At 35.4% G+C, this 24688-nt stretch overlaps 2 protein-coding genes across 4 annotated transcripts in view; one reads left to right on the forward strand and one right to left on the reverse strand.

Annotated features, from left to right (window-relative positions):
- Positions 1-24688, forward strand: part of Eip74EF (Ecdysone-induced protein 74EF) — a 209375-nt gene that overhangs the window by 35431 nt on the left and 149256 nt on the right. For all 3 annotated transcript variants that reach the window (XM_053746007.1, XM_053746006.1, XM_053746008.1), the window contains exons 2-3: positions 7070-7161; positions 23667-23724. The gene's annotated coding sequence lies outside the window, so the exon portion shown is untranslated. The remainder of the gene's footprint in view (positions 1-7069; positions 7162-23666; positions 23725-24688) is intronic.
- The window catches only part of Lsm11, a 41586-nt gene continuing 18509 nt past the window's right edge, over positions 1612-24688 (reverse strand). The window contains exons 3-4 of the mRNA XM_053746029.1: positions 5103-5250; positions 1612-4739 (exon numbers count right to left, since the gene is read on the reverse strand). Of these exons, the coding sequence (XP_053602004.1) occupies positions 4582-4739; positions 5103-5250 (306 nt within the window). The 3' untranslated portion in view covers positions 1612-4581. The remainder of the gene's footprint in view (positions 4740-5102; positions 5251-24688) is intronic.

Below are 24688 nucleotides of genomic sequence, written 5' to 3' on the forward strand. Positions count from 1 at the left end.
CTTTGTTTGGTATTGCTGCCGTGGGAATTTATACATTTATTATCGTGTTTTATTATCCTATCCAGGTGTTCCACCATAGTTCGTTCAGCTTCGAATAGGTCGAATAATAAAACAACATTTATTAAGTTTCAATAAAGTATTCGATTGAAACCCAACATTTTCATGTACCAGGACCTTTATTGTGTGTCGTGTACAAGGTTACGTTTGCAGAAACCACCTCCCATAACCCATTACGCCATGCCCTAACGCGGAAGCGTTATGCCTACGCATTGTTTGCAATTGTTTTCCCATTTTCATGCGGGGTGCCTGCGGGCGTCGCTCCCGCGGCCGCGTGGTGACCGCCCGCGACCGTGCGTCGACCTCGCCAGCCGCCCGCCATGGCCCGACTGCCGCAGCGTCTTCTCGCATGCTTTCACGCCATCGTTCGAAATTCAAAAGTTTCTTTTTTAATCCGGAGATTATGTTTTTTAAAAATCACGAGGCCAGTGTCGACTAAATCTTTCGTGATGCTATATCGCTTTTGACAGTTCGTCACTGTCATTGTCCAATTTATTGGAATTTTTAAGAGCGCTCTACGGTCGATTTATTGGTCTCAATTTCTCAGAATTTCAATTTCTTTGGACGTGTTTTTTCTTCCAAATCCATTCATAATCAAATCGAAGACGAAATGTTTTTATAACAGCTTCCTGTTTTCACGTACGGGTTGGGTTATTATACGTGGGATATACGTATGTAATCCTTAAGGACATGAATTGCCGGTCGTTCGTCATGGCGGCCGTGGCGACCGGATTACACCCAGATGGTTGCGTAGGCGCCGACTGACAACGAAGGGTGACACTAATGAGATCTCTTACACAGCTACACAGTGTAAACAGAACATTCTTGGGGATTATAATAACTGTTAAACTGTCTGTTAAAATATATTGATGTGAGCTTAATATTGATTATCTGTAATACGCAATTGGCTGATAGGGCAATTATAATCTCGCGATGTTTTTCTTCACCGGAAGTAAACACGGGAGTAAAATATATTTACTAATTGTGAATCAAAACAGATCTATTTCCTTATTGTCGATCGATAACCCCTTTATTATTATGATCAAAAGTAACGGTGTAGATCACGTTGTAGAATAGAGGATGCAACTATATGACTGTGTTTATGAGACCTGGGGTTCTCTAAATAAGCCATAAGAAATAAACATGTGCTTTGATGAGCAGTCCATTGTTCATTCGGCGCTGTGAGGCCACGAAGCCCGAGTGAATAAAAAATGTGGAGCGGTCCTATTTTAAAGAGGGACTTTTACGCCTCTGAGGTCCCTTTCACCTTCTTGTTTCAGAGCTAAGATTTTGTTATACAGTCATGTCACATATGCTTTTTAACTTATTAAAAAAAAAAAAATGAGATGACAAAATTCTGGAATCGAGCGGGAATTGAACCCGCGCCCCTGTCTATCCCGAAGAACGCTGTCCTGGACAGACAGGGGCGCGGGTTCAAATCCCACTCTACACGTTCTAGAATTTAATCTATCATTGTTATTTTGAAAAATAGGCTGTTGTCTGTGGAGAGCCGCCATATTTAAAATAAAATTACAATAAAATAGTCATTTATTCCAGTAATATTGGTTACAGCATAAGGCTAGGACTTCCCAGTGAGTAATCTAACGATACTCGTGATGGGAATGACCTGCTACTTCCTTAAAAGTTTTACATAAAGACTACAATTGTGAATGTTAAGTAAAAAAAATAAAAAGGAACAAGGTTACGGTAGGAATGAATGTGAGACCATACGTGTGCGTGTGTAAGTTGAGGTATTGTGAGGAGCAGTTTGTGTGCGATAATAGTGGTGTGCGTGAATCGTAGTAAAATTATAATTGATATAAGTATATACTCAGTAATAAATTGGCTTTCGATTTCAATCTTCTTCATTTGGCTCACATAACTCTTCCGCAGTAACACTGAACCACTTCTTCCTTTCCAGGTTAGATTTAAACAGTCAACGTGTCGTACCTGATCAAGCCTACATGAACTCAACCGTTTTGACACGAAACTTCAATGTACTTATAAGCTTTATGTCGCAATAATCTCAACAAAGCAGAAATCTGTATAGTCTTAAACGTGTACATAATTCATTCGTGGATAATTACATAAGTTATTGATTATGTCAATAAATATTATGACGACCTCGGTGGCGCAGTGGTAAAGTGCTTGCCCCTGAACCAAGAGGTCCCGGGTTCGATACCCGGTCGGGTCATGAATGGAAAATGATCTTTTTCTGATTGGCCCGGGTCTTGGATGTTTATCTATATATGTATTTGTTATAAAATATATTATTGTTGAGTTAGTATTCCATAACACAAGTCTCGAACTTACTTTGGGGCTAGCTCAATCTGTGTAATTTGTCCTAATATATTTATTTATTTATTATAGCAGTCCGCATCATTTGAATACGCATGAACAATTCAAACGTCATACGGCTAAAAGTCACCTTCATCAGAAAATGCAGTACTGTATAAAATATCTTTATTGCTCACTAACGGCCCGTCCCGGCTTCGCTCGGGTAAAACCGTACAAAATCTGTTCAGTTTTTGAGTTATCGTAAAATTTATGTAATAGGATAAAACAATAACGGTACAAAAGAATACAATAATGCATGCATATGGACAAATGGTGGGCTTATTGCTAATCTCTTCCAGCCAACATTTGAGTAGCGAGAGAGATGATAGAAAAGGCCAAACCTAGGCAAAAATAGCGCATTTTTACGCAAAATCTCGATGCATCACGTGTATTTTTATCCAAATCTAACGTGGAGACAATGGCCGTGGGGGCGTCGCCCCCTGGCCGAACTCCAATCACCCACGCTGGGGTAGCATCGATATCAACGTCACACATTGCTGTACACTGCTCCGCGTTGTCCCGTGTCAACGCTAGCTCGCATTAAAACTCAGCAATGTAGGTTGAACACCCGCAACGACAGCCTAAGTAATGTGTAGCAGACGTAGGCTATACAATGTTTACACGTTTCACAAATGATGTGAAAAATCTTTCCTTAATGTTGTGGTAAGGTGGAATGTGACATAGTAAGTGGCTAATGTAATTTACGGTGACAGGTGACATTTATTTTCTATAAAATAATGCGAAATTGACAGTGGAAACATCAATTTGAAAAACTGTTTTACAAAAATCGTCAGCCGAATTAAGATTATTTTTTGTCCACCCAAAATATTTAAATCAAAACTATTTTTTTCTTTAATGTGGCCAGTAACATTCCTGTATTTTTTTAGTAGTCGATGGTAGGTTTAGGTTTATAAGTTTGTTTTTTAATTCTGTATGTTCAAAGACTACATTCCGAACCGGTGCCAATGCGCCGGTCAAACAATTGTTTATCTATTGTGTCTTGATTCTGCGCGGTCGACGGGTTAAAGTAAAGCATGAAATCTGTTTCTCTGTACTCCGACTCGAGTATCTGTCACTTAAATCAGCTAGATATGTAATTACCCACATCCATATAGGTACGATAATAGTAACTGATAGTTCCGATAGCACTAATTAACAGATACACAATCTCAATACTATTGTTTTACGCCGAATGACGCAGATTTCCCAGGCCGCGCCATAAATTAAAAAAGTATAAATCGGCGCCGAATTCAAACAACCATTGTGATATTTTTTTAAAATTAACAATACTGAGAAAATGGCGGCCGTGGCCGTGCGAGGTTTCCTCCGATGTCGAATCTCATTACATAACATTATTGATAAATAAATAAACCTTGAGAGAGATGTATTATTATTCTCTCGACTTTGGAAGAAATTATTTCCGAGATTTTCCAGTGATTTATTTTACAACAGTATTCTCAAGTTACTTTTCTATTTTCTGTTGCGTCTAAATAAATGCATCGAACAGCACATTTTTTATAAAGTCTTGCCTATTATTAGGTGTTAATACTATCCATTATGATTATTAACAGAATGTAAATGCCATTGGATTTATTAACAAGTCTTAGCCACAGGAAAGGTGGAGTAAATGAATGAGAGGATTTGTTACGTTTAATTTTTATTTTTGGAGAAATATCCGTATACTTTGTAACATGTAATAAATAATCAAGCAACATTTTAGGAGTGAATCGTATTCGTAACTAAATTAAATTACGTGCAAGTAACATTAATAAGATCTTTGATAGATGTAATGAGAGGAAAATTATCAAAAATAGACAGAAGTCTTACTATTAAAGCTAAAGAAAGAAAATCACGAATTTTATAAAGTAACAAGGTCAAGGACAACCAAATGAAAGAAGTGAAAGAACAATATATTTTTTCACCTTCCATTCCAACTCCGATCAGCTGATCAGCCATCAAATACTAGTTATCTATACTATTATTATAATGTAAGCGTTAGTGAGTTTGTATGTTTGAGGCGGGTAATATCCGAAACTACCGAACCGATTTCAAAAATTCTTTCACCATTAGAAAGGTACATTCACCAAGATTGCTATAAGCTATATTTTATCTCAAAATTCCCACGGGAGCGAAGCAACGGGCATCATCTAGTGTATATATAAACAAGTTAACAAAAGCCGTGTTTTATCACCGTTCCACTATATTGACAAGCACCACATGCTCGCCTCTAACTAACATCTGTGGGATGTGTCTTGTGCACTCCCATACACCTCCCCCTAGAGGTGTCTCCGTGACTATTGGCACGGGGGAAGTCTTCGCCGCTGTGCCTTTGGCGACGGGTGTACCTGTGATCAATTGAACTTATATATTTATCAATATAGTTTTATGTTAACAAAGTTGTCACTGGTAGCGCCGCCCGAGGTGGTCTACGTTTGACTCCGGATCTCAGATTCACTATATCTATTACAAATTTCAACAAAATCGACACAGTGTTACACATTTATAATATCATCTATCTATCTATCTATCTATCGCATTTATAATATTAAAGTACAGATAGAGGATTAATAGGACACTGCTCTGCTTTGCACTATTTAAGTTATAAAAATTTTGCTTTATTTTTCTAGATCGCGAAATTTATTCGCGATTACAAATCTACTAGAATGTTAAAAATCCAAAAATTCGCAGCTATTACAAATGCATGTTACCCAAGCAAGGAGGAATCTTCCTCTTCTTCACCGCCTTCCTCCTCCACACCTCGAGCACATCACACAAAGCCAGGTTCCACTGCTTGTCGAAGGCAACCAGCGTTGCGTGCAGCTCGCCCCTTATACCTGTCGCGTTGCGGGTTACTATCTGCAAAGAATTTATAAATTCACTTCATTTGTTGTTGAATATAATCATCATTTAAATAATAGAACCAATAGTTAAATAATAGTTGGTGAGGTGAGTTGGTGAGTGTCTAAAACTTTACCCACACAAATTCTTTACATAATTGTCGCTTTTACCGCCGCCGTCTATGTAGGTAAACTTGATCCCAGGGAAGGAGTTTCCTTATGTTTCTTATTGTGTGTGTTATTGCTAACAGTGAGTGTCAGATTTTATTTAAGTTACCTAAAGACATTGATTTAACTTTTACGACTATCTACCGACATCTAGTGGCCGCATACACACTACTAAAGTAAACTATCAATCAATGTGCTGTTTCCTCACGATAAAATGGTGTTAACTGTTTCCGAATTATATTCTACATCAGACAAATTACAACGAAATAATATAGAACATTTTTTAGTTGGCCTTTCCCTATAAATGATCAAAAGAGCCCATATAACTTTAGGGTAAAGTGTATATGATTAAAACTTATTTCACTGAAAGGTCTTCCGGTCTAATAAGTGTGCCTAGTGTTGCTTTCCACTTCTCACAAGCGAGTCGATTCGCAGTGAGACGCAGCTAACCAATCACAACGCGCCATTGTGACGCGACGACAACCACACCCGCAAGTTATTGGTTCACTGCGTCTCACTGGGAATCGACTCGATAGTGAGAAGTTAAATGCAAAACCACACTTCTCTCTCATTTACAAGTGCTGCATTCAAACGAACAACCACACGTTCCACTTTAATTTACCCATGTAATGTCCCTAAAAAGGGCAATTAGCAATAACAACCTCGCGTGTTGATCATCAACTGTGAAGCATTTGTTGATCATTAACTCTAGTCATAAAGATAATAGCAGGCTAAGAGCAATATTTCGCTTTGGTTTTGTGTAATTTAAAAATTATTATTTTTTTTTGTAAAGGTTAAAAAAGTTGCCTTCAGCAATTGAACGTTACTGAGTTCGCTGTTTAAACTAAAAAAATAAAAATAAACGGTTTTCATGTTTTGAGTAATGTCAATGTAATAACTTAGTTAAAGTTATTCGTCTTCTAATATTTAAATCATTTGTATTTTCGTATTTCGTCGTAGTGTCCTAGTATGCAAATCGATAGACTGAATCAATAACGCCTAAATAAAAACTTCATTCGTATTTTATCAATAATATAAAACCACGAAACTCTGAACTTTTATAAAAAATTCTTTTTAAATAAAATCTCAGGTTATTTCTTCAAAGTGAATTTATCAGACGCCTTCTTAATGTCAATAACCTGAAAAATTTGCTGGAATAGTTTTCTATATAAGATTTTGAATGAATGCAAGATCGTTGATGTTAATTATTTTGTTGTCATAAAAAATGGATCGTCAACGGCGTTTCTCCTAATTGTAGCGTATTTTTAACCCCGTCCAGAGATATGTTATAAGTTTGATGTTTCTATATGTGCATCTGTATGTCTGTCTGTAGCCTCGCAGTGCCCAAACGCCAGTAGTGTGCAGCTTTTTGAAAATTCTATATAATTTAAAATTTTACGAGGAAAAGTGTGCCTGTGAAGGTCTAATTTCTGAATAAATTATACTAAAGAATTATAATTATTATGAATAAATATAATTATTATTGATTATGAATAATTATAATTATTATTAATTATGAATGATTATAATTATTATTGGTTTGACGGTTAACATAATTCTGATTTAGTGTTTTTTTAGTTGCGAGGTGACTTTATAATATCAATGACAGTATTTTAATTTATGTCAATACACCAACAATATAAATTTTAATAATATTTTGTTTGTTACAGATGCGAAATTGTGCGAAGTCGCTACTCCACCAGATGTGTTCAGCAACCAGCCAGCCTTCCAATAAAGCAATACGCAAAGATATTAGTATCTAGTAAGTACAATACACTACTCTTTATAGCAAGCAACAAAGGAAAATGAATAGATTCAGATTCATTTATTGCAATGTCACAAGTGGTAACGTTAGATGTTACATAGATAATAAGTAAGTACAGGTGACGCCCTGCGAGAGCGCAGCAAACATTGGGGCAGCTAGATGCCATTTACTTAAATTATTTAACATTGTTTGTTAATTGTCATGCATTAAATAATTAAATTATTAACAATTATTGAAATTGAAGTCGGTTAAAAATGCAGGGGAGTCGAAGGTATCACCGGTCGATTTGATCTTCAAAGAACTCTGCGATACTGTAATAACAACAGAAGTATTATATGTGGCAATAATTCGGCTATGTTAAGACCAGCAAAAGAAATAACAGTATTGCCTAATAAGATAAGGAAAAGGCTACTACTGAACATTGTCGCAACGACCCGAATGAATATTTTATTCATAAATTTAACTGCACGCTAGAAACGGTAAAATGTGTTACTATACTATTATTATCCTATACGAAGTTACAGGCACTTCATCCCTTACGGGATTTACAGAGCCAAAATATTTATTACAGTTTTATTTTGTTGGATCAAAAGATTTTTCCGTGTAAAAAAATCAACGTTTTATGTAGAATCAACCATAGTGTTTATTCATGGTTTATTCAAAATTTTTATATTGCTTGTTATCTCTCGAAATGGGTGTGTAATAGTGATCTTATCTTTGATAACAATTTTGTTGATTTTTCAGCAATATTTTTATCTTTCATCTGAATATGTTGTATCAATTTTGCATTATTTGTTGTAATAGCTTATTATAGTGATCATTACTTCTAAATGGCTTCATTAGGTACTTTTCCAATGTTTACGCACTTCAATTCAGTACAATTTATATGTACATAAATAATCTCTTTTATCTTTAGCCTATTGTTTAAAATTCAACGATATTTCTTAGCATAACCCAAAACAAATTTGTACCATACAAACTTAAACAGCAATCATATCTAAGTCTACGGCATAAATACATCTGGCTGACCGCAAGGGTCTATTCTTGGCCCCGCAACATTTCACATTCCAGAACCTTCTATTTTTCCATTCGAACTAGCATTTAGACCAGGCAAGGGCGCTCCCTCATCAGTAAACTGACCTATAATTCAATCAGCTTTATATAGTGTTTATCTGACGCTGTGGCCTCGACGAGGGCCATTTCAATTCGAAGTGTTCTCTCAAGGTTTAGCTCTTACTGCAGTGTATTTTTGGTTTTCCTTCCTCAATATTTTGATTAAATATAAATAAATATAAATATAAATTCAGGACAAATCACACAGATTGAGCTAGCCCCAAAGTAAGTTCGAGACTTGTGTTATGGGATACTAACTCAACGATACTATATTTTATAACAAATACATATATAGATAAACATCCAAGACCCGAGCCAATCAGAAAAAGATCATTTTCCATCATGACCCGACCGGGGATCGAACCCAGGACCTCTCGGTTTAGTGGCAAGAACTTTACCATTGCGCTGCCGAGGTCGTCAAATTATGTGCCTAAAATATCATTATTGGGCTATTTATTTGAGAAATCTTGTCCGACCTATATATTCTAACCTTGATCACTAGTATTTTATTGGTTAATTCTCCAACCAGTAGAAGGAGTCAGGCGAAAATATTTCAAAGACCAAAAAATATGTTGAACCACCCACATTCATCAAATAGTTCTTGTTTAACATTTATGTACAACTTCATCATTATACTAATTTTTATATGTAATGTTCGTTGGTGATCTTTTTTGTATGAATAATTTGCATGTGCAGGTTAAAGAAGTTTATTAACTTTTTGTTGACAACAGCTCTAAAATGACGTCGTATTTAAATAAGTTATTTGTATAAATTAGTTTACCTACAAAACGACTGAGCAGATATGCACATTGAAGTAACACTGTAAATAGAAAGGGGAAAATGTTAGGTCACTTCAGAATATAGAAAAAATAAAAAGTCTCTAATCTAACACGATATATTCGTAATATCACTGAAACAAAATGTATGTGAGTGCGGCGCCTCTCTCCAAACAATGGGGCGCCACCTTTCCAGCCCCTTCATCCAGGATGACATTGCGGCCACCGATGAGGCTGTAAAAATGCCAAAATATTTATCGGCCAAAATTTTGAAAAGCGTCGTTGGAATCCAAGAAAAAGAAGAAAAACAAGGGAAAGACCAAGTTACAGTTATACGAAGCAAATAGAAAGAACTGTCTTAAATACGATGACTTATATTCGTATGTTATTCGAGGAAAAAAACCTGAATAAAAACGAGTAGTGTCACACTGTCCTCCCGCATAGTCGACCTTGCCTGGAGCAACTTTCCACCCGGAAGGCTTGCGCGCCATTTCGGTTGGTCTGTTACGAGCCTTATTCGGAGCCACAATTATGTTCGGGGTTAAAACGGCAAATGTCCCCTGATTTATATTTTTAAGATTGGGGATCAAGAGGTCAGCGAATCATGGTAGCCTCGACGTTCGTTTCCTCAATTTGTATACTGTTGAATTACATTTACCTACAACATTACCTGTATGTGAGATCTTCTTTATGTTTCTATTCATTATGGAATATGCCGTCAGCTCCTTTAGTTTTATCCAGAGCTAGACTGAATAATTCTTCTTTCACTTTCTGATCTACTACTAAACTGTATTAACTTATTGTCTAAATCATCACATAGATTGTAAAAATAACTGTAGGTAAGATATCAATTAGCTATGTCCATAACGTGCAATTCAAATAATGTACACATACCTAGGTTTATGTTCGAACTAATTATGAATAATTTTAATTACCGTGGCAATAAACTTTGCTATAAAAAATACTGCAGCTGCCTGAAGGAAATTTTCCGTTCATTTATATAAAGGTACACAGTCGAGTGTTGCCACTATTGAGTAAGCCTTTTCATTGGCTATTTATAACGCTAAAGCCTTTCAAAGATATGCTTTTATGAATGAACGTACTCACTGAACAATTTCTATAAACCCAAAATTTGCATAAATTTACATCTTTCAAGACAGGAAAAAGTTTTCGAAGAATTGGATTTCCCTAGAGCCGAGTTAAAATAAATGATGCATCAAGATTTATCATCTGCCTTAAGGGATAAGACTAAATGTAGTCAAGGGCGTCGTGTCTGTAACTTATTCAGAAATGAGATTTTAATGTGCTGTAAATTTAAGGGCAGATAATTTTAAATATACGACTCCATTGGAGTTCCGTGACGCATTTTTCCATGATCAGTTCTTAACAGTAAGTTAAAAGCTGAAAATTGAGACATGGTAGTGAAATTACGAAGGTATTTATAAAACACCATGTTCTCTTCTCATCGCATAAACTCTGGCACCAGTGTCAGTATTAACTTACTCGAAAAGAAAGAAAGAAAGATTACTTAAACAGCAAAACATCTTTCTACACTTCATTACCAATTTAGTAAATAAAGTTGTCTATGTGATGTGAAGTAGCCGTTTCTGAAGGATCTCACATTTGAGGCTGTGTCAATCTAAACATTTAATGCGAGATTTTAATTATTTTTACAGGTTTTTCTGCCACCATTTTTATATAATTTTGACGCCTACTTCTGGTCTACTTTGGTTAACGAATCTCTTCCTGGGTTTTCTTGAACCTTTTTCTCTTTTGTCTTAATATAGTTTTTGTTGACTTCCATCCGTAGCACCCTGACTTCATAAGCATTGCTGACACGCTCGTCGTTGCCTTGGTGCGCATTCACGGTTGCGGTCCAACCTTCGATTCTTACGAAACACTACTTTTTCCTTCCGTCTGTGAGTTAATTGTTATGCCAAAGCTACTTTGTAATAGTCTGTAATGTTAGGGAATTTACTCCAGCGTCAGTTATTGGAAAATTTTCCACAATGCCAACTGTTTTAGATAAATGATGTCATTATAATGGTGATGTAAAGGGTATCTGTGTATTTTTTTATATAACATACAAAATTATTTTAGTAATTGAAATGTAACTTATTATTGCACGTAAAATTTTACATAACATTATTTATTTATTTTTTTAATACTATTTAAAATAATATTTTCTGTGTTTCTCATAAATTAGCAACATAAATGAGCTGACCAGTATTTAGATGGTGGCAAAGCTTGTTTATAAAATAAAGTTGAAATACTTCTCTCAAGACTATAATTAGGTCAGCAATGTCATCAAAATTTATTGAATCATTTTGAATAGAATCCGAAGCATCTTCCGGATAGTTATTCAGAGATATATAGTTACGCAACTCTGTCGATTAGTATACGTGTAGTTTTCGAATGACAGTGTCGTTAACAGAAATGTTTTCTGCATCTTCTTTTCGAAACGAAATCACAGTCAAATTGTGTTAAGTAGCGACAGCAATCACAAAGACTGGACCCCACGCTCAAGGACTGCAGAAGAAACCAGGAAAACGCCCAGATGAGAAAACTGTCATTGACCATATTAATGTCATGTATCATTCAAGAGCATTATCGTCCCATTGTCTAACTTTTCGGTACTACAATTTGAAAAATTACATAATCACTTTTCAATTTTTCATTTCTAAAACTTAGTCCACGATTTCCCATTACCACAGGTCATCACAAGAGCACTGTTACAGTAGGCGTGATGTCTCTTACCTGTCATAAAGTCGCAATTTAACCCGTCCCCGCTCCTATGATTACTAAATTGCATATCTCAATGCTCTTCCTACAATGTTGTGTTCCCACGCTGAATCTGTTGTGTCAACGGAGCCTTTATCAGTCATATTCGAGATAGTTTCTTTTATTTCACTTTACAAATATGTAATACTGATATCTACAACTTTCAATACTAAGAACAAAGTATAATTTTAAGGTGACGTGGTGGATGACGCCTAGCAGGAACTGTGATGATATTTTTTACAATTTCCACTTCCCTCCATCTCTGTTATCTGTGCGCAATTGCATAGACAACCCTAAATCAGTTTTTTTACGTATTCTTCTTCACTTCGCAAGATCTTCTGTATATTTATATCATTGAACATGCATGTCCTTTCCGATTTAAATACTTTGCCTTGAATATCAGCCTCAATTAAAATTGTTTGATACAACATCCCTTAGGTTGAGCTCCGAGCTTAAATTTATGCACGCCTATGTAAAAATAATAAATTGTTAATAATAAATAAATAAATTTTTTGTAACATAGACTTGATCTAGTATTGGAGCTGGAAGGTAACCATGGGAATTCCGTTTTAAAACAACGCAACAACACAACATGTCTCATTTGATTCATTTTGACAAGGATTCTTGATTTGGATACGAAAAATGATCGTGTAGTTCAGGACATTTATAAAAAGGCTTCCGTCATGTCCAAATCTGTTCACATTTGTTTACTTCCCAGATTTCCTGCGGCTACTAGTATCACACTTGGCATGTCATGTCCAAGGCGAAGGGCGCTGGGCACGGTCCAGTTACACAGTATTACGTGGTTGCGGACTATTTTTATACTGCCATTTGATTTCTGCTGGCCGAGGACTCCTGGTTTCATTTACATTTCATCATAGGTTTGCAATGTCATGGGCGATTTCTGGGAGATTATGAACGTTATGACATACCAAAAAGTCGAAATTTATTTGTAAATCCTATCAAAATTTGTAAACAGACGTCATATCATCCCACGATCTTATTAACTTCCATTGAGATAAAACCATATTTTCATTCCATTGCTCAATGCTAAAAGCAATAGCAATTTCTGGCTCATTTAACATTTAAATGACACATTATAATATATGTCAATGTCTGGATCAGCGACCTTCGCCGCGCTATCATCTCCATTCAAGGATTCGTCGATTACGTTGGCGAGGTCAATGATACCACAGTTTAATAAGACATACAGTTGTCCAATGCTATTGATATTAACTACAGCGTTTAGATTGACATTGCGAGCTGTGGCCATGACCATCGGGTACCGACATTCAAGACAATGAAATTAGTATAGAATGCCGTTAGCGATTTAGGCGCCCTCACTTATGCTGATAAGTGAGGGCGCCCTATAAGCTCTGCATATAGGCGCTTGACGAAACTGTATGAACATATACCTATTGGAGTAGGAACCGTCGCAGTAATTGTATTGGCCTACAGAATATCATTAGCATTTGTTTATGGTTTGGACGGATTTTCAAACGTCGTCACTATTACGTCGTCTTTTGATGAAAACTTTATATTTCTACATATTTCTGTCGCTTGTTCTAATTCTTATCTCATTTGAACAGGTTTCTTTACTTACAATATAGATTGTGATACTACTACTGATATCTCATAATCTATTCATTGTAACTTTAATCTATAACATGGTTATGTAACTTCAAATTATAATAATTTATCAATTCTTATTTTCATATATATACTCTGATATATTCTGTAATCTTGATATCTATCAATAACATTGTATCAGACGTGTGATAATTTTGGCGCTCTTTTTAATAACCTTGATGATATTTTAACAACAACAGTCTTCAGATTGATAAATGTAAATATTTGCCTCACATTTGTTAATTGACGTTTTTGAGTAAGAAGTATTTTTTTACGCCTATAAATGATGTATATAATCCTATGTTGAATAAAGAGTTTTGTTTTGATTGATCAATAGACGCTTTTTAAGCTTTTTTTTATCAACATTGGTTAACGTTTAAACGATAAATGTATTAAGGTGACTGGAGAAATTTTTTTTTTTTTATTTTGAGCTAAACGTAGATCAAAAGACTACTTTCAAGTATAATTCGTCACTGCTTTCATTGGAGACGTTTAAAAATTGGGAATTGCAAGAGAAATGTCTCCGAGGCGCTGCACTGCATACTGTGTGTCACTTTCACTTGGCGTTTGTGGACAGACAGACGTGAGGACGCATCTATTGCTTGCTTGTTATGTATACATAGGTAGTACCAATTATGAGTTAGGTAAATTATAAATATATATGGACAAATCACACTAATTCAGTTACCTCAAGACTTGGGGGATACTGAGTCAACGATAAGGTATATTTAGATAAGCATCCAAAATCTAAGTCAATTTGAAAAAGAATTTTTTCCATCTTGACCTAACCGGAGTCGAACCCGAAATAACGACACAGGGAGATAATCCCAAACATAGTAATAGAAACATTAACAATTAATTAATTCAAACATTCTTAGAATGACAATACACCGTATCGCATGGCCTTATAAATATGATCATAAATTCACCACTGAACAATCTGTTCAAAGCGAGGCACTTGTTGGTGGTGTACCTTTTATTGTCCAAACCTTACCTTTTATAATCCAAAGCCACATTTTATTTGCATGACACAAGTTTTTTACTACTAAAAATTTTGATTCGTAGAATTTTATTACTGGTCAAAGTCTCAAACCACTGAAAGACCTTGTGGTATGCTAGATCACCTCGATCAAGGGCTGCCGAACAATGGAGGGCCACACATGTAGTGGCATTGTGTACACTATATTTATACTGCAATACCACCTTGAGATAAATAATTCATCTAAATACAACCCTCGTATACACATCACTTAATATTATTTATTGGTGCATTGCATCAAATGTGAATTATTGTATCGCTTCACAATAAGTTGTCTCTAGCAATAAACTTGGGAGATGTCATTCAGACCACACCTGCTTTGACGATGAAATTAAAACTATTAAGAAAAATGAAACGTCTAATTGAATAGAAGATCCTTAACCTCCTGTTTAACAGTAACTAATAACGAAGAGACACTTAACAAGAGATCAAAATATAACAAAAACATAATTGTTTCTTAAAAAAAAAATAGAAACAAGAGACAAACATAACACGACAACACATGAGGAAAAACACGAGAGGCCAAATGTATTAACATAGTTCTAAAACAGCTATTAACAAATACATAATTCAAATTAAAACACCAATTCAGTTATTTGGTCCTAAAAATAAGTGGCACTATACTATTTTAGTAAATGTAAACGTCGAAATAACTTTAGTCAGTATGCAATTAGCGTACCTTTCAAAGACAGATGATTGAGTTAGATATGCAGCGCATTAGAATACTATTCAGACTTTGAAATGAGGGAAACTTGCAGTCTCAATTCACCGCGTAAAACTGTTTGTGCGATGTTAATCTGATTCTTTATCACAGATTCAATTTTGTCTTATAACTTATAGGTCCGTAAGTTTATTTAGTGTACCTTTATATGCTAGAAGTTTTACTCAGAACTATTGAATTTTTATTGCTCTTTTTGTCAAAATAATACCTAAAATTGTCATTTCAAAACTTGCTAAAAAACTTTTAATCGCAATTACATATTTGGTACAAAAGAAAAAAAATATGCATCTACACTTGAATTCCTCAATGTTAAATTCATTCTTATAATATAAGTCTGGTTTCCAAATATAACCTGAAGCAAGAAGTAATCCTATAAAACCACTAACGACCTTGAATATTTTCAAAAAAATACACCCAAACACGAATCCAATGACCATTGACCGCTAGAGAAAGTAAACAGACTATACGATACGTGCGGCCTTGACGAGGCCGTCACTTCTATTGCTCTCAGCGAAACACAACGTTATATCATACGCGATTGAGTTCTTATTACGTTGTCACCCGAATTACCATTCGAAAAAAGTAAAATAGCAATCAAATAATGCACTCAAACGCGATGACGATAGAGTTGTAATTAGAATAGATATTAGCTTTAAAAGTTAGTGAAAGTGAACGACGTATGTTATGCGGAAGCGCAGTGCAGTAGCTAAGGTGAAGGTATGATAATGTGATTAGTATATAGTCGTGTATTACTAGTATTTAGGTCTATTTATAGTGATTCAAGTTGGACTAGGTTGTGGCCGCGTGATGAAAGTTGTCGCGTAATGTCATAATAAATTGATAAATGTAATATACTTCTGTTTGTATTGAAAAAAGGAAATATAGGGCCTCGTACAACGCAGAGTGGATGGACCCTGTAGATCCGATAGAAGATAGGATCGAGATAACGTAATAGAAAGAAATTTCGAGTCCGACTAAATATCAGAATGTCATCAAAATTGAAGTAAATTTCAGCAAAGACCAAACTCTTGCGAAGCACGATCTAGTATTCTAGAAATCATAAAAAAGGAAAATCAACAAAAAAATAATGATAACGTTTTTGAAGATTGAACATTCGAACCCGAAACGCAAGGTCCAGAACAGAAAGAAATCAAACAATTGAACTCAGCAGGTGCCCGTGACCGTGGCGCTGCCGAAAACGAAAGTGTTACAGCACCTACGTCGTCTCTTTGTTCGACGTCGTCGGTTGACGGGGTTACGTCACCGAAACCTGTTGCCGTGATTGGTGACTGTGATTCGTCGGACGTAGTATTTGTTTTGAAGAATTTGAAACGACATTTTAAAGGTGCCACTTACAGTTTTTTTTTTTTGCTTTTTCGTCTGTGGAATATCTTGATAGTTATAGTTAGAAAGCCGCTGATGTAACAGCTGTAGTTGAAATATCAATCCATAATAGTGAAATGTTTATAGATATCAAATAGTTTATAATAATCAGATATCAGGTATATCCAATCGATTAAATTGTTTATTCTACAAGGTCGCATAATAAGCCCCTAATCTCACGAGACGTCAGTAATCCAGTCCACCACACTGACACGTGACAAGAAATCGAGCTACTGTCTTTTTACTCTTATTAGTCTGGATTTGTTTCACTGCGGATAAAAGGCCTCCCGTCTTCCACGAGTTCTTGAAACTAATCTAAACTGGTATTTATTGATCGTAAAATATATACTATTTTTAAAAACTGGTACCCCCCACTGCAACGATAACTAATTCTTGTATGAGATATGCGTGACAGACAAGAGGCGTGGACAGCGCGTCACTGCTCCAGATATTGCACTCTCAATTTCGGCTCCGGCCATGGATTCTGACGAGTTTTCACTTGAATTTTAGTGCTTTGTTGTTGTGTCTTGCTTATGGACATGCATTTATTTTAATTTAAGAACATTTTTTGTCGATGCAGTGTTTTTGTCGATGATCTCTTTGATGGTATGGTAGTTATTTCAACCAAGAGAAGGACTTTCTTTGAGGTTGTATGAAGTATGGTCATTTCAGAATTTAAAATATTTCGTTCTGCTCTACAGTATACTATGTAACCATATGTTTCAAAATATACAAATAAAAACAATGTATTATCAGAAATTTTGTTGTCCATTTTTCTTTGGAGATTTTTCAGTTCAGTTTTTTTTCTAGAAACAACCTAAACCACCTTCCGCTGGTGTTACCTCGACCTTAGAGGAGATAAAAAGCGCAACCTCCTTTAGAATCACGTGACAAGTTTTTGCGTGTTCACGGTCTGAGAGAAGATCGTGAGTGCGTAAATTGTAACAAATATTAGTGGAAAATCGATTAGTTCCATTCAGATTTTGGGTTTCAGGGTTATTTGAGGCAGTCAGGATCGAAAGGTCATATGTTTTATAAGTAAGAAGAGATTAATAGGATTGTTAAGCATTGCATTATATCTGTGAGGATGTAGAAAAAGTGGTGGTGCAAGTTTTTCATTCCTCTCAGATTGTAAAAGTCAATCAAGGAAAGGATCACTGTCAACTGTTACTGTCCCTTTCACCACTATGTCAACTATTCAGCTACTCGTAACTTTCGAGTTTTCAGCTCAGTTTTCCCGTAAAATATTAAGACGTGATGTATCTGTATCGTCTATAAATTGGTACATGAAACTTCTCAACCACATCATTCACCTAACAGACTAAAAGCAGTTATAAAAATAAGAGATATCGCATTACAGTGACCATTAGACGAAGGTTGACAAAACAAACGCCAGCCTTCGACAAAAACTTGTGCATTGTGCATTCGAAACTAATAAGGAAGGAAAACACAGCCGGAACCTCCAATGGTGCATAAAGAACTCACCGAAAAACAACCGGAATCAACCTGGCCTTCCGACGGTGCCGACCAAGGGCAAGCCCTTTATCGTATGATAAAAAAACTCACAAATACTGATAAGCGTGATAACTGAATTAGAGGATTCTAAAGCAGTGGGTTAAAGGTCAATGAAAAACAAAGTTATAACAATAATGACGTAGAATTTTCCATTACCATTGAGACAGATGAAGATTTATAAAGTAATATTCTGTAAATAGAATAAATAAATATATTAGGACAAATCACCCAGATTGAGCTAGCCCCAAAGTAAGTTCGAGACTTGTGTTATGGGATACTAACTCAACGATACTATATTTTATAATAAATACATATATAGATAAACATCCAAGACCCAGGCCAATCAGAAAAAGATCATTTTCCATCATGACCCGACCGGGGATCGAACCCGGGACCTCTCGGTTCAGTGGCAAGAATCTTACCACTGCGCCACCGAGGTCGTCAAAATACACGCAATAAAGTACGCGTGATGTGGCTGTGATGTTCTCTGTTGTATATGAAACAATGAATAAAATTAACACTCAGTCTATCAGCTTGTATGTAACCTGATGCTAGGCTTATGGTTTTCATCATAGGCTAAATAGAACTACAGTCAACAGCACGTCAACCTAGATTCAGATTCAGATAATTTATTGCATGTCACAGGTTTAAAAGTGTCACGTAAATATAGAGTACAGGTGACGCCCTGGGCCACGGGCACAGCAAACTTTGAGGCTACTAGATTCCATTTACTTAATGTAATTTCATAATGTAAGGAAACCGAAGGTTTCACTGATTAATTTTATCATCAAAAAAACTCTGAGACTTTAATAACATTTGTCTAAAAGGAAAGCTTTAAGATCCTTATGAAATAAATTATTTTAAAAAATATTTTTGGTACCTACCCAAATTCATTGCAAACTCATCGTTATTACCGCGCCATAGAGGTTCATGCAGGGTAACTTGATGTGCTGTTTACTGTACAGTCAATAGAAAATCAAACTATCCAAACTCATTGCAAATTCATCGATATTGCAAATCCATATTCTTGTAGTGTAACTTCAAAGACCCGCAAAGAAGAAGTATAATAATAACTATATTATAAAATATTTATAAATGAGATGGAACTAAATGATTAATAACGGAAAAAATTCAACAGTCAGTTGAGTCTATTAATAATTACTATCAATAAGGAATGCAAGCAACAAATAAGATTTAAAATGGCCGCACGAAATACGCATTAATTTTACAATGAACAGTTATATCCTAACCTGCTATTTTCTTAGTTAAAAACAAAGAAAACCATGAACAAACTCGTTTGCAAGACTAACATTTCCGCATGTCCTTGTGTATGCACGCAGGTCTGTTAATGTGCAATTTTCGAAAAATTAATATTAACTTGAGGAAGTCAATCATCGAGATATGCTTAATTGTTCATAACACGATCTGTTTGAAACCAAATCATTACCATAACTATTTCAGCTCGAAACATGCTATTATACGATTATCTAACACGATACTAAAAATAATTAATAAAAATAATTGGATAAAAGGTATTTAGTTTTTTTTGGTTGGGTTTACGCCCAGAATCCGAATAGTAAACTATATTATGCCCTAAAACCTTAAATTGTAATCGTACAGAAGAGAATAATAAAATACGAATATTCAGCAAAAAACCCTTCTGAAATTAATCAGTATCGAATCCCAGATGACATCAACAGCACATCAAGCCATACATTAGAAAATGACCAGTATTCCTTCAATGTAGACCCATGCCACGTGCAGTAGACTGTACCACAGATTACAACACAGAATGTACAATACTATCCATAAGCAATTGTGTACTGACATTGACCTATGCACTGAGATGTTTATGCACAGAACTGACCTTGCGTTGCAACGTGACAAGAGTCATAAAAATATGGAGTGCCAGACTAATCGGTTCCATCACAAGAATTTCATTGTTAGGCTCAGATCTATTCCCTCATGGATGCTGGGAGAGTTTCGCTATAGGTCCTCACTGCCATATTTTAACGCAACATTACACTTTGATGCGTCGACTAAGAGCCACTAGGATCAAAGGCTAATTTTATTCCTATTTATACAGATTGAAATGAACGTTTGTTATTTCTCACACCAAATAAATACAAAAGTCGAACAAAAACGGCGGCTTATTTAAATAAAATAGATAGTCGGTTATCGATATTGAGTGTAAGTTTATCATGAACTTCACAAACTCGCTTCTTCAAAGCGTTATCAAAATTGGCTACACACCAACACGAGGTACAAAATTGTAGTAAAGTACAAAGTTGTGATACAGTTAGAGACATCAATTTTATTGAATAGTTTGAAATCTTTCCTATTTTTATAATATCCTGGGACATCGTAACAATCTCTTATACAATAACTAGCTAAACAACACGAGGCTTAACTTCTAGCTTTACTATACGAGGAAATTACAGGAGCAGGAAAAACTATCTAGAAGAAAAAATGCTACGGCACCATGTGTTGCTGGACTCGCAAAGTTATAAGTAGGAAGTAGCCTATCGATGAACTCTATAAACTGGCCCATTGAATGCGTTATCAATAAGTGGCACACGAGTGCTATCATGCACTTGCGTTGCATCTATCAGGAAGCACCTATCCTGGCCGTGAACGGAGCGAGGCCGCGCACGCCACCGGCTAGCGTAATTTGCGTAATGTTTTGTTGCTAGTATTCTTTTTGTTTTCTTTCTGTAGATGTTACATGCCAGTGCTCAGCTCATCTTCTTTTACAGTCTATCTAAGGAGTAGAAAATAAATTAATTCGCTGGCAACATTGGGTGTTTATAAACCAATTTTGAATATATGGTATTGTAAATGGTAAAAAAATCTTCCTTAAAATCCATTTTCTCCACTTTATAGACTGCTCTTGGTCTGCCAAAGCTAATAATATATTGACCAACCTTCTTTATAAGTCTCTTAGGCTTAGGAGAACACATTATCACTTTATGTTAACAACCCTCTAATTTTTTTATCTTCAACAATCAAGCAATGTAACATCACCATTTGGCATAATACTGTCCACTCTGATTGCCAATACAAATAAGTGAGATGATACCATCCGAGGCCATCTGGCGTGCTGCGAAATGCTGAGACAGACAGACAATGAAAGAATAGACAAAATATGTGCCTGCAATTTAATGTACTATAAAACTTTAGATAGATATACTTGACACGGCGACTAGCTTAGGAATATAGTGATTTTCTTGTCAAAATTCGACATCAGCAACACCTCCATTCGTGTAGGCTCGTTAAGATATTACGTATTTTTCATATTCATTACCTACATCACTTTCTACTGTTTTTTCTGCCAACACAGCAAAGAAAATGTATATATCATTCCACTCTGCAATATATTTTCTTCAATAAGAAAAAAAAAATCTATTTTTTCTATCAAAAATGTTCATACATCACGTTTTAATACGGAGTGGACAGCACTAAAAATCGCGGAACTCAAAGGCCAAGTTTATATGGATAGCAGTCTTATTGGTGGAATTAGGAATCTGATATAGAGAAAGGTTCTTGTCCATCGCAATCGTCTGTTTGTAATAACTATATTGCATGAAAATTAATTGCACATAAATTAATACAAGAAAGATATCCAGTATATATCCCCCTTGTTTAATCGACATGTATATGCGCGGGAAAAGGAGCAGATGGAACATGGATTCTTTTACTCTGACAACCGCCATGGAAGTAAAAATCAAAATTGTTTCAACACATGCTGATGTGATTATCATTTTAGCTCGAAAATACTTAGCGTATAATGACTAAAGTAACCGCTGTAAACAGATTTACGTGCGCGTTGAGTCCGGGTGATGCCAGCGATGATAATGTCCTTACGATGTATTTTATTTGCAATGTTGTACTGTCAAGAATACGTCAATATAACACAAATTATAATAATAAGCTATTCGTTGAAAATTAATTACTATTACCGCGACATAAAAGGTCCTAAACTATGTTACTTGAGATGCTGGTCGCTGTTAGACAAATATTTGAACCTTTAAGCAATGTACTCTTGGGAGATATACTCGTATTTCCCCTTTGAATATTTCAAGGCATATCCAGGCTATAATCTACTCATGTTATTAAAATGTAAAATCGGCTCCACAATCGCGATGAATCAACGAGCAGTGAGTCGACTTTTAGACACTTTCAACGCACTACATATATTAAAGGGACTTGACACGTAAGTTATAGTAAGTTTAAAAAAATATTTAAACATACTACTTTCTTTGTGGAGATGTCGACCTTCTCCACAATCTCATTTGACAAATTTTTTATTTCATTTAGTTTTGTGTTTGTATTTGTAACAAGTCAGAAGCTACAGTCTAGACATCCTTCATTTCAAGTTATTTATATTCCAGCGGTGTCAATTTTCCAAAGACTTAGTCATTATAATCATCATTTTATTACAATTTACATCGCTGTAAAGCTCGTTTTGTTTGTAGCTGATTGCGCAGTTGCGTAGGCAGATGCAACGTTAATAATTATGTATGAGTAATTTAGGCTCGATTATACCAGCCACCGTTTGGTATAAGGAAGTATTGGCTTTGTTTTCAATGGCGTCTTATTTAGAAATAAGATAAAAATTACTTTATGAACAAGATTTTATGATTAAATGAGCGATCAAAAGTCAAAACTGCTGCCTTCAGATCACGACTAATTCCCTAAACTACTTAGTTTTATTATTAAAATCAAAGAACATTCATTCAACAAAAGGATTTTCAATGTCTAATCAATAAAATATTTTATAACTAGTGAGTGCATTAAAGTTTGTGTCATAAAAGTAAATTAATTTTCCATCATTTTATCGGGAGGCATGATGGGACACGTGCGCTCGGGTCGGCGGTCGTGCGTCGAGTGAGCTCTGACGCCTCGCGTGCGCCGTCGACAGGCGGAAGCGTGCGCTAGCGCAAGGCTACGCTCCTGACCTCGCTGCGTCTTTGTCTAGCGCTATCTAGCGTCTGTTTACGAGGCCGAATGCATCATACCTTTGATACTTTTAATTCAAAAACAGAACCATAAACGAAAAATAATTGACTGTCGATAAGATTCGAATGAAATATATTGAATTTGAATACAGCATTTCATTTTATATGCCCGTTGAATAGTCACGGCTAGTTACGTGTACCTAAGTTAAATGTACTTACTTCAAGTTTTTTAAATCTGTGTCCTTTTACCCGACTGCAAAGGAAGAGTATTGTTTTTCGTGCATGTATGTATATATATATATATGTATGTAATATTAATTATTACCTAATACAATTTACATAATTGAGGTATCGTTACATACGTCATAGCTGCCCGAATGTTCTTAGATATGTGACGTTAAAAAATATAAACATGGCGTCATGGCAACGCCATCGAACTTGGTAAAAAACATTTTTTTTTCGAATACTACAATATTGGAATCAAATTAAAGGGTTCAACGCAAGGATACATAAACAGCCGGGTATGTTTTTTTTATTATTTTCGCTTGCCTCTAAATAGGTAATGTGTAATGATTACATTGTTACAGGAATGGCGCGATACAGGTGATCGTGCCAATTGGATGACACTGTCGAAGCTAGTTATCTGTAAGTACCTATGACATAACATTATTACAATCTACATTCTATCTATATATAATAACTGGAGTTATATATAATAACTCTTGCGTTACTGAGTGACTGCCTGACAGACAACGCACAGCCAAAACTATTGGGCGTGGAAAGCTGAAATTGACGTGTAGGTTCCTAGGACAGTGAAGGGGAGCACTAAGAAGGGATTCCAAGAAATTTCCACGGGAAACGGATTTTTATTCACATATGAAGTTGTGGGCAAAAACTAGTTCGTAATAAACCTTGATGAAACTATTGTCTTATCAAAAATAGATGTAAATAACAAGTTATTTTATCGATACATAAATATTATAAAACCAAAGTGCTCTGTATCTGTTCGCGATAAACACAAAAACTACTGCACGGATTTTCATGCGATTTTCACCAAGTGTGATTCCTGAGGAAGATTTAGGTATGTAATTTAGGTATGTGTTTTTACCCGAGCAAAGTCGGGACGGGCCTCTAGTAACGTATAAAAAACTTGAAAAAAAAAAATTAACATCATTTTTATCGACTTGCCGTGCACACTAGCGCCACCACGTCATTTTCATTTCGGGGGTTTAAGTAATTTAATTATATCCTACAACTTCTATTTCGTGTGAATAACGCTGTGGTACTTTGGAATATTCATTGAAATTTTATTTCGCCCCCGCCCTTCGCCCGCCTGAATTTCTCTACGAAAGCGAAACAGATTTGTTTTTCATACACTTTTTACCCCATATTTAAGGTTGATTTTAAAAAAACAGTTTATGTTTTAACGGTCTTTAACTACATGCATATGAAATTTCAATAAAATCGGTCCAGTAACTGGATTTTTATATTATAAGCTTATAAGGTATATTCACATTAATATGTGAATGTGCAGCGCCTAGACATAACATTACATGGTTTTAGGTACTCCTATATATTTATAACTTTATTTTTGTTTGTTTTAATAAAT

This window comes from Plodia interpunctella, chromosome 5, assembly GCF_027563975.2.
Source record: "Plodia interpunctella isolate USDA-ARS_2022_Savannah chromosome 5, ilPloInte3.2, whole genome shotgun sequence".
NCBI classification, from domain to species: Eukaryota; Metazoa; Arthropoda; class Insecta; order Lepidoptera; family Pyralidae; genus Plodia; species Plodia interpunctella.